The sequence below is a fragment of the Crocuta crocuta genome, unplaced genomic scaffold (genome assembly GCF_008692635.1).
Source record: "Crocuta crocuta isolate KB4526 unplaced genomic scaffold, BGI_CrCroc_1.0 scaffold95, whole genome shotgun sequence".
Lineage (NCBI taxonomy): Eukaryota > Metazoa > Chordata > Mammalia > Carnivora > Hyaenidae > Crocuta > Crocuta crocuta.
Window position 1 is genome coordinate 12,309,055 of NW_027530971.1, and position 12,139 is coordinate 12,321,193.

Consider the following 12,139-nt stretch of genomic DNA (forward strand, 5'->3'; position numbering starts at 1 on the left):
GGGGCGGGTGAGGGGGCAGAGAAACAGAGAGCCAGAGAGGAATGCACAGACTCATGTATCTTACTCCATGAAGTTTTCCGTAGTAACACGTGCATAGATTACCAACAGCAGTAACTCCTGGTGCCTTTTATTTTGGATAGCAAAGATGCTTCATCAGAACTTCAGAAAGAAGTGTCCAGAAATGCCTGCTAAACCAATCTGACCACGATATGTCTGGTTTCACCTTCTGTGAACTGTGAACTTGGGGATGTTTCTTAACCCTTCCATTCGTCATCTTATTCATTAACAAAATTAGGAGAATGGCACCCACTTCATACAGTAATTAAGAAGCATAAGTTAATGAAGACTTGTGAGGTCCTTACAGCAGGGTCTGGTTCACTGTAGTAATCAAAGTCGTTTAGAGTTGAAGGAAAAAGCAGCCTCTGGGGGCCAGGCTTCCTGGACTGAACTAGCTGTATGAGCAGTTACTTACCCTCCTTATGCTTTAATTCCTCCACGCGCAAAACTGAGGTTAGGGTTGTCAGTGGGATTAAGTTAGCTAACTGCACAAAGTACCTGAATGCTGTCTGGGATACAGTGAGTACCACTTAAGTGTTAATGACTATTACTTGATTACTGCAAAATATCAATTGTATGAGGTTTACCCTACAATACAACATGCTTTCTGAGGAAAAATGTCTGATATCTAAGATAACTGAAATTTCTTAAGAATGCTGATTGGATTAAAGAGAAAAAAATTTGCTTTCAGGAGGATAGTGATTAACTGAGGAAGGGTGCCCTGTGCTGACCCACAGACCAATTCCTGCACCTCAGATCCCTCCATAACTGCTTCTAGAACTGAGTTCCATTCCTGTTCATGGTTCTTCACATGCCGCCTCCAGTCTGTTCACTGCTGTCTCCCTCCATGAATACTAGCCAAAGCATTCCTTCCGTCTCCATGATTTATTGTTGCCCATTTTCCTCCTGGGCTCTCCTCAAATGCTTCTCTCTGCTTAGAATGCCATTCTGCCCCTCCCCTATCTGACTGTTGAAATCCTATCCAGCTTTTGTCACTTTCTCTCAGCCCTCCCTCCTGTCCTTGACCCGGCATACTCCTATACACTCCTCAGAACCCACAGGGGCATCACCTTGCACTTCTCCCACCACACCCTCAGCCCGAGGGAGACGTAATCACCTCCCTCTTCCACTCTCTACCGTGGCCATTCAGTTTATTTCAGCACGCATGCATTGAGCAGTTTGGTAGGGGGACAAATAAATAAGACATTGTCCTCATTCTAAAGTCACCGAGTGACTACAAGTATGCTGTCCAATATAAGAGTCACCAGACCAGGGTGGATTTTGAGCAGTTGAAATGTGGCTAGTCCAATCTGAGGTGCACTAGGTATAAAGGCCACGGTAGATTTCCAAAATCTGAAAATATAAAAAAAGTTATATAAAATACGTGATTAATAGCTTATCCCATTGAGTACACGTGGAAATGATAATATTTTGGATATATCAGGTGAAATAAAATATATTGTTAACATGAATTCTCTCCCCTCCCCCCCCCACTTTTTCTTTTATTTTTAAAGAAGTAGTTGTGAGAAAATCTAAAGTGGCTTATGTGGCTCACACGTTTTTATTTTTTATTTTTTTTTTAATGTTTATTATTGACAGAGAGAGAGAAAGAGCATGAGCAGGGAAGGGGCAGAGATGGAGGGAGACACAGAATCCGAAGCAGGCTCCAAGCTCTGAGCTGTCAGCACAGAGCCCGATGTGGGGTTCAAACTCACAAACTGGACTGTGAGATCGTGACCTGAGCTGAAGTCAGGCACTTAACCAACTGAGCCACCCAGGCGCCCCCTCACACGTCCATTTCTGATTGGACAATGCTGGTACAGGGAGACATAAGGGGGCCATTTCAATATACCAGACGAACAGCAATGGTAGAGGAATACAAAGAGTGGAATGCAGCCCGGAAAAAGGGTGCCTGCATCCCTGCGGGGAATGTGGAATGATGCTCTGGCCTCTCCAGCCACAACCCTGCCACTCTCCAGGTAGGCTCTGTCCTGCACAAACGCACCTCTTCTCTCATTGTGGCACTCTGTTTTTCTATTTTTTTCCCCCTCCTGGCTAACTTCTACTCATCCCTCAGATCTCACCCAAGTCAACACCTCCTCCGGGAAGCCTTCTCCCAACTCCCCACTCTTTACTTAAACTAGATCCAAAACTCTAACCAGGTGCTTCCTGTCTCTTTTATTTCTCTTTATTTTTAATTTCTCTCACCTACCACATTTCCTGGTGATTACTTGCTTAATAGCCTATCTCCTTCATTAGAGGAGAGTCGCTGTGAGGTCAGGGAGTCCCTAAGAGGCTTTCATCATTTCCTAGTCATATCCCAGCACAACATGGACCAGTATTATGTGCTTAGCAAATGATCAGAGTGCTTGTGGATGAATGAGTATATATGGAAGCGAGCTGACTCTACAGTATTTATTGCATGACGCATCTGCCTCAACTACGAGACTGAAATCTCCCCATGAGAAGACTCATCATCATCAAAATTAACCTCTGGGTTCCACATGCCTAGACGTGAGTTCAGAGTCAGACACTCATGCTTGCACTTTCCTACGAACCCTCGCGGGTAATGCAGGAGGACATGATCTTCCATCCTCTGGACTCCAGAGTGATCTGAATAGATTTGGCATACAAATGACTTTATATACAATGAGACAATGAATTCCAGGATGGTGGGTGGTGGCCCGGGGTGGAACAAGGACTCTATGGATTCTTCTGTAATGTTCCAGATACTTCTCCTGGGTCAGATGAAAAACAGATGTTCAGGTTACATGGGATGGATAAATGGATGGATTGATAGATGGGTGGATACGTGAGTGAATGGACAGATGAATAGATAGATGGGCGGAGAGGTGAATGATTAAATATGTGAACATGCTGGAAGTCAGAGCATATTCAGAGGAATAAATATTCCAAGTGTGGGCTCTCCAAGGGGAGAACGAGAAGGTAGAACAGACCCAGCTCCTTTGGACTGAAAACTGGCAGAAGCAAGCCTTAGATCAAGAGAGGTTAATGGGCTTCTTGCTGCATTATTAAGACTTAATTTCTTGTTTATTAAGAGAATGCTCTGTTTAGAGTTGCTTTCCCATTTGGGCATTCCTGCAAATTGCCTCTTCACCCCACATAGGCCTTTCCTCCATCTCTCTGTCCTCCAGGGAGTTTGCCTCACTCTCTGTGCCACATCTTTGCGAGGGGAACAAAATGGGACTCAGATGCACTGGGGATGGGGGAAGAGGGGGGAGCCGATCCTTTCACCTTTCAAGCGTATAAGGGATACTGTTCTTAAATAGGGGAGGAAGATGTCAGGATTTGGGACCCTCTGGGGCATCTCTCATCCTTTCCTTCTAAGCTCCTGTGACTTTATTCTCAGCCTTTCTCTCAGCGCAGGGGAGCTTCCCGAAAATGCAGGGTGGGAATGTTGAATATACACACAGACATACACCCAAGTACAAAAACATAAGCCCTCCTGCATAAAAAGACATTCATGTAATTTACACACATTCACATACACGTGCAACCTCACACACACATGTGTAGATTGCACCCATAGGCATGAGCCCAATGTATATGCACGTGTGCACTGCACACGCATGCATGTCTGCATGTAGAAGAACTTGCACCCAGGTCTAAGTAGGGATTTGTGCATATCTGTCGATGTAGGTAGGCCATTCATGCCAACTCAAGCTCACATATCACACAGGCTCCAAGGTGTTTCCTCTGATCCAAACCATGATCTTCAGAGATCTTCAGGAAAATGCTATCCTATCCCTGCATCCCTGTGGGTCATTCTAGACCCCCTATTTTCCCCCTTACCACGTTCCATGAGGAAATCGTTCACACCAAGTATTTTATGAGATGAATCAAGTTCACCAACAACTTGAGGAATCCATGGAAATGCCACGTGTCAGCCCTCCCACTGGCTGTACTTTCTCTCTCACACTGCCTTTCCCTCCTCTTCTCTCTCTCTCTCTCTCTCAGGAGCCAAATAAATGCATTTACTTGTCTTACATGTGACAGTTTAAGAATCATCTTTTGTTGTTTGAGTATGCCCTTAGGAGCTCACCTGACACCCCCAACAGCTTATCAGAGCATTTCTTCTAAATGAACACGGTGTTCTTAGGAAAAATTACAGAGAAGAACATTTTCTGCACCTTCTTGTATTTAGGCAGGAAAACTGATATCCAGACAGGAAAGCGAATTTCTCAATGTCTCCTATTCACCTAGTGAGTGGTAGGAATGGGCTTGAATCCCAAACCCCCAAGCTCCTTAGCCCCACTAAATTACAATAATTATAATGAGAATAGTAAAACAACACCAGCAATAGCAGCAGTGTGTTTGCTGCCAAACACTGTGCTCAGCACTTTTAATGCATCGTTCTATTTCACTGTCACAATACGCATGAAGAAAATACTCTCCGGTATTTCTCGTTCTAAGAGAGGAAATCGAGGCTTAGAGTAGGTGACGGAAAAGTGGGGTGTGGACCAAGAAGGAAGACTGGAACCAAGACACGCCAGGTCCAGGGCCTGACCCTCCATTCACTACACTCACCCCTTCCCTTTGTCTCCCATTGCATGCGGAGCCTCTCAAGAAACCATTTCCCACGAACGAGTAAATGGAATGATGATGTTAGAAGGGACCCCATGCAGGGTCTGCCACACTGTGTTCAATCAGCAGTCAATCTTTTCCCCTTCCTGCCCCCCGCTCCTCCACGGTGAGGACCAAGGGCACAGTTAGGGCCTGCTGTCCAACCCTAGCACCCAATCCAAAGCTTTGCATATTTTAAAATGTTGTGCTGTAAAAACAGAAGAGGAACAAGGCTCTGTGAATAATTCACTACTCCGCCTTGAAGAAATTAAAAATATATTTCACAGCAAAAGAAAGGTCTCTGCTATTTGGGATTTCCAGGGACTCGGACAGAACACAGCTTCTAATTAAAGAACAGAATAGGTTGAAATATATATTTCAAGTGAAATGGGGGGCGGAGAAATTCAAGGAAAAGGGGTATAGGTTAATGAAACACTCAATATGGAAGTGATTTTGTTTTCACTTCACAATAGAATATAATTTATACGACATGATTTAACATTCAAAGCCCTACTTAATATTTGACTAGTATCAGGCAACATTTACAGGCTGGTTCATTGGTTTTGGAGTGGGTGGATCGGGGAGGTGAATGAGTTGGTTAAAGCTTATAACTGATGTTGAGTCAAAAAATATATATATGTGCAGGCTTTGCGGACAGAAAGCCCAGTGTTAAAAATGTAGGGTAAACTGTGACCTGTGTTTTGTTTTGTTTTTAGTTTAAATAAATAGAAAACAAACAAACAACAAGACGCCCCTTAGCTTTCTCACTGACTAGCCACACCTTTTCTGCCTCTTGGCTTCCTTGGCTAGAGAATGGAGATCACATGACCTCACTTGCAGATTTTGAGGACTAACGGCAGCATACAATGCCTACTATGGGCAAATGATACATAATGGCTCTTCTTACAGTAAGGATGAATGGATCTGCCCACCCTTCCCTCACACCCCCGTTATCATCAAGTTCCTAATCTGGGCTTCCTCACAATGTAGACTGTGTGCTTGGCCTAGAGAGCACCCCCCACCTCCACTGTGCCTCGCCGACACCTGCCGAGCTATGTCGCTGCTTCTCCCATGGAGTCTGTCCCAGCCACTCCAGCTCCTGGTGCTTCCCCCTCCTCTGCAGGAGAAGATCGAATGTTATACTTACACCTCTGTCCACCCATCCTGCCTCCGGCAACACGCCATTCTTGTTTCGCGGGCGAAGGTCATATCTAAATGCAACCTCGCAGCTCCCTGAGCAGGAGGCATGGGGTTCCCCCACCAAAGCGGTTTTCCCCAAATTCAGTGACCCTCGTCACTGTGGCAGAAAACTGATGTTCAAGGAGTTTTAGCTCATAATATAAAACGATGCATGGAGGCAGGAACCATACGCATCAAAATACACTAGTCTCTATGTCATATCCCTCTCTTCTTTTAAAAACAATTTTATACCATATCCCCCTCTTTAAGAAATTTATATCCTCTCTTTTATCCTGCTCTCTGAAGGGTTGGACTGGATACGGGGGCATAGGTAGGGTGAAGCCGTGTGCAGCAATTAGTCAGCTTTCCTATTAACCGCCGCCAAGCCCATGTAAGATACAAACCACCCTGTTTGTAAAATGATAACCTCAAGTTATCAGTCCCTAAAGCAGACTTCAATAAACAAAAGCAACTCTCTAAACAACATCCGAAGCTTAATTATTTCCCCAGATTAGACCACATTCCGAAGGAACTAATACTATAATCAGATTAAGCATCCCTGACGAATTGAGCTAATTCCAAGGTGAAGCCACAAAAGTTATAATTTCCGCAAAAGTTAGTAAACTCAAGTTGGACTGCCCCAGGAAATGGAACCGAGTGCTCTGATATGACCACAGCAACCAAGTCAGTATCTGGCAATATATGCTTCTGAGTGACGTATAGACGCAGAGATGTTAGCTTGGCTTGGATCGTAGGGCATCCCAACCTCTCCTCCAACCCAGACCCCCAAGGCATGAACAAGGCTATGGCCCAGTAGCTGCCAACCTACCTCCCAAGGTGGCAGAGATGAGGAGGTGGGTGCCGTACTTTTTGATGATGGTATCGATGAACTGCTGAGTGGTGGGTCTCCTGCCAAGCAGGCGGATGCTTCTTTGAAACTCTGGCATGAGGGGCACTGGATGACGGACGAGGTCTCTCCTCTCGATGGCTGTGTTCCTCACCTTCCAACGGGCAAACTCCCTGGGCAAGAGAGAGGAGCAAGATGCCTCAACTTACCACCTCTACACCCAAGGCAAAGTCCTCCCAGCCATCCCTTCCAGGCATCTCTCCTTGGGTGAGAGAGTGACGCCAATTATTCTTAACATTTGACAAATGATACTTAGATCTGGAGCCCTCAATTCTCTCCGGCCAACAAATATTTACTGAGCAGTGCCCACCAGGATACTGTAGCGGGACAGATAGACACGGTCCTCTTCTCATGTTGCTTACGGAGCATCAGGATACAAATATCACCGTCGCCTAGCTGCTTATCCATCTTTCCCCCTAGGCTGTGAAGCATACCACTGAGATGGAATCTTCTTTAGGTACATGGTAACTGTTACACGGTAGGATTCCTAAGAATGCCAGCCAAGTGAATGAATAAATAAATAAATGAGTGGATGGACGGAAGGAAGGGAGGAAGAGAGGGAGGAGACGAAGGCTCTTTAACAACGGACAAGACCTAAAGCAGAAAGCAACTTGAGATCCACTCTAAGGCGATTCCAGAATCAATCAGCCCAGACCTCAGTTTGATTCACACTTTTAACATATATTCAGTGAGCAGTCACTAGTATTACTGGAAGAAATAAGGCTAAATTTGGAAGACCATGTGGGAGAATTTCCACTCTTCCCTTCACTAATGATGGAGGAGATCAAGATTGAAGAGCCTGAAACCTGGGAATCCTGCTCAGGACCTCACTCCGTCTCTTGCAAACTCTGTGGGGAGATCCTGGGCAAAGCATAATAATTCTCTGTACTTACGTTTTCTTATCTACAAAATCCAATTAATATTATCTACTTCTCATTGCTGGTGCACAGATTACATGAAACGCCAGGTGTGAAAATACCTTTGGAAACTGCCAGGTACTAATCCAATGTGAAAGATAGTTTTACAACTATATTTTCTCACACATTCCCAGACATGAAAATCATTAAAGGTTCACAGATGATGGATAAGAAGCCGGCAAAAGGAATACAAGTAGAAATTTGAAGGGCCTTGGCTCAGGTTCTTTGTGCTTTAATAATGACCTCTGTTCCTACCCAAGATGCAGCTCCTTCTGGAATAACCAGGTCTCCGTGAATTATAAGCTCCAAGATCCTGGAGAAAAACAGACCAGCCAAGAAGATGGTAAGGTCAGCCACGATAAATGATGGGGACCAGAGTTAAATGAAAAGGTCCCTCTTTCCTGCCACAAGATGGGAGAGACGAATGAAAGAAGGGGCACGAAGCAAGGAGAAGCCGAACCGGAGGTAGGCTTGGATCACCCCAGAATTCACCCCTGTAATTCAGTGGTGGAGTCTGACCCCTGAAGTAGAGGAATGTGGGTCTGGGAAAAAAATGCTTTCAAGTTGGAATACATTTCCAAACCTCAGAGCTTATGGTCCATGCCTGCTTATGGAATCTTTGTTCATACTTCACGGCACCGTTCAAATTCTAAATAAAGTCAGCTCCAAAGTACTTATTAAGTGAATCGGCTGCACTCAGTGTGCCCTTGCAGGGCACCTACTAAGTGCAAAGTATGATGTCTCCAGGAGCAGGATGGATACTCCACCATCCCACGTCCTTAGGAAGCTCACGGTCTGGCAGGGGAGATGAGCGTTTCTAGGTTGTTGTAAATCCAGGACTACAGGACACAGAAGAGCACGGACTTCTCAGGTCTCTAGGGGAAGCTTCAGAGAAGAGGTCATTTCCGAACCATAGTTCCAAAGTCTGCATGGGCCTTAGATAGGCAGAAATGTGGTTAAGAACAACTATCCCCATGCAAGGAAGGGAGGAGCAGAGTGGGGGATGCACAGAGGTCTGGGAAGAGCTGATACAGGAGGGAGGGGCTGGAGGAAGGGAAGGAGGAAGTAGGAGAGAGGGCGGGACTTCCGAGCTGGCTGAGGAGAATTTTTATAGGTGTGGTGGGTAGCCTGTGACATGAATCCCATGACCCCCACACCGTGGTGTTCACACTGAATCACACAGGGGATTCAACCCCTTTGCTTGAGTGTGGGCAGGAAGGGACCCAGCCACTTGCTTCTAATGAACAGAATGTGGAAGTAATGGAATGTTACCTCCAGGAGTAGTTTACAAAAGATTTCGACTTATGTTTTGCCTGCCCAGTGTGTGTGTATGTGTGTGTGTGTCTGTCTCTCTCTGCCATGGTGTGAGATCCACACGGTCAGGACCAAAGCCTCTGGCCAGAAGCTTCCAAGAAACGGGGGCCTCAGAGGGACCTGAATCTTATCAGCACCCACACAGGAGAACCAGGAAGCAGACCTTTCCCAGCTGAGCCTCGAACCCACTTACCACAGGTTAGAGATGGCAAGGGTGCCCAGCAAAGACACACCCAGAAGCCCAGCCCACAGAAACGGAGGTAATGAATACTATTGTATTCAGTCACTATGTTATGGAGGAATTTGCTACTCAGCAAGAGCTGACTGATAAACGGCAATGAGAATCATCAGATATTTCTAAGGAAGAGTCTTTCCTCATCAGCTTTTCCCTGAAATTTATAAAATTATATATACATGTAATTATAAAGTTATATATATGCATAGAAACATACTCATATTTCAGTAAACAAATGTATATGTATCTACATATATATAATCACTTTGATTTATAACTTATGACCTTAGACTACTAATTTTTTTCATGTGAATATGGCTACATTTCTCAAAACTAACATGCATTTACATACAGAGAGGTTAAGTAATGTGTCAAAAGTCACACAGCTAGTTAGTGGTAGAGCTGGGAGTGAATAATTGGTATCCTGATTCTTGTATCAGTCTTTTAATATAGATACTGAGAAGTAAAATGTGAAAACCATAGAACTAGTATTGATACACAAATATAATGCCATCTCCACCATCAAATTACAAGCCCATGACTCAATTCCTCCTCTTCCTTCCCTCCTTCCTTCCTTCCTTCCTTCCTTCTTTTTCTCCACAGCCTCTATCTGATGTCCATCAGCTACCCTCCCGCCTCCTATCTTGGTTGCTTCCTTGAAAAAATTAGGGAGGATGCTGATGCTGAGCACCTAGCTCCTTCCTCACAGGGTGGACACAGCCCTAAGTGGGGCGATGCATGGGACCTGGTAAGACACAGCCAGGAATGTGAGAAGAGCTCAGCAGCTGGGGGTATGATTAGGAAGCACTGACTCTGTGCTAGGAACTCCCTGTTTAGCATCACAAGGTTCCTGATCCTGAGGAATTCTTCCATCTTAGTGGACAAAAACACCTGTTTTGGAAAGCTATGTGGCTATGCTGTGTTATTCGCAACAGTAACTTTAGGCAGAGAAAGGGTCCCTGACCCAATCTGTACAAGGGGCAGAAGTGGCGGTGTCAACGAATTCTCCCGTACAAGCTCAGTCTTGAGGGGAACATATGACCAAAGATAGGGAAAGGGTGTTTCCAGAAGAACGAACTCCATGTGCGAAAATGGAGGATGAGGAGGTTGGTGAGGGAGGGGTGTGTGTGTGAGAGAGACAGATGGTAAGAGGTAAAGACAGGTTGTCAGTGACTGTTCTGATTGGCCAACAATCGAGGCTAAAAATACTCGAAGAATGAATTCATGCGACTCTGTGGCCATTGTAGAAATGTTGGAGCAAAGACTGTAATAGTTACAGGATTCTAAAATTTTATGCCTTTTACCAAAGCACACTGAAGTAAAAGGCTGTCACGGCACTTAGACCTATTCAGAAGTAGATTTAAATAGCATTAGAGCTGAAACAGTTGATTTCTGTTTTCAGAGTTTGGGCACCTACTGTTTTTCTGGATCTGAGGATATTGCAACAAACAAATTAGCTGATATCAAGGAGCTTAAGCTCTAGTGAGAGTGCACTGATCATAACGAGCCAAACCTAACAAGTTGGAGAGGGAGAAGGGCTATGAAGATGAATAAAGCAGAGGAAGGCAGTCAGGATCCCCAGGGGTGGGGTGAGAATGCAGTTTTACAGAGACAACCTTCTTGATGTGTTGATAGGAAAGGAGAGCCTTGAAGGAAATGAGGAAGAGAGCATGGGGCCATCCGGTGGAAGAATGTTCAGGAAGAAGGAAGAGCAGGTGTAAAGGTCCTGAGGTAGAAATGTTTGCCAGGCTTAGGGGACATCAAGGAGGCCGGCCTAGATGAGTAGATAAGTACAGGAGAAGAGATAAAAGGAAGGGTAAGAAGAGAAAAATAACATTAAAATGCAGGGTGGAGTAGGCATAGATCTGAAAGTCTATGTAGGGTTTGGTAAAGATGTCTTATTTTTAAATTCCAAGTAATGTATAGAGTCAAAAGAAGGTTTTCAGCAATGACACAATCTGATTTATGTTCTAAATTAGGACCCAGAGAGTAAATATTTCGGGCTTTCCAGCCGTAATTTATCTGTCATAGCTACTCAGCTCTGTCATTGCAGTGTGAGCAGCCACAGACAATACATAAACAAGTGACTATAGCTGTGTTCCAGTAAAACTTTATTCCTAAAAGCAGGTGGTGGGCTGGATTTGGCCCCCAGAGAGTGTGGCCTCTGTTCTTTTTTTATTTTTTTTATGTTTAATTTATTTATTTTGAGAGAAAGAGAGCAGGTGGGGCAGAGAGAAAGAGGGAGAGAGAATCCCAAGAAGGCTCTGCAGTGTCAGTGCTGAGCCCAATGCGGGGCTCAAGCTCATGAACCGTGAGATCATGACCTGAGCAGAAACCACGAGTCGGACCCTTAACCTACTGAGCCACCAGGCGCCCTGAACCCTGTTCTGAGAGCATCACTATGACTGCTTTCATAGAAGCCATCAAACCCAACTCACTCAACTCATGGATAGGAAAACTGAATTTCAGAGACATTAAGTTTTTTGCCCCAAATCACAGAGCAAATGATTGGCAGGGCTGAAATTAGACCCTAGGGCTCGAGGCTCTACACGCGCTGCCCTTTCCCCTGCAACAAGCCACCTTTAAAAAAAAGAGAGAGACTGAAAATAAAGGAAAGTGAGAAAGTCTTGCTTGTCATGTCGTCTAACTGCTCTGCTGGCCCAGGAACCATTTCATGTAAGTTCTCAGTGCATCGAGCACAACATAAAATACATCCTTCCTTCCGAGCCCACAGAGCAAGAAAATTCCCCTCAGAGGAGAAGGCAGGCCTCGCAACGGTACAGGATCCGTGGAATATGCTTATGCCCAATTAAGCATCTCAGCAGGGCAGGCAAACCAATTAGACTGAGATTAAAAAAGGACCCTGGATGGAAGGCATGGGGTGGCTGCAGCGAGGCCCGTCCCACTGGGGGACCGGGGAGTGGGGGGTGGGAGGGGGGGGGACGG

General features: G+C 45.2%; 1 protein-coding gene across 1 annotated transcript in view; it reads right to left on the reverse strand.

Moving 5' to 3' along the window:
- The window catches only part of BRINP1 (BMP/retinoic acid inducible neural specific 1), a 176,153-nt gene that overhangs the window by 60,531 nt on the left and 103,483 nt on the right, over positions 1-12,139 (reverse strand). The window contains exon 3 of the mRNA XM_077769803.1: positions 6,650-6,840. Coding sequence (XP_077625929.1) covers positions 6,650-6,840 — 191 coding nt within the window. The remainder of the gene's footprint in view (positions 1-6,649; positions 6,841-12,139) is intronic.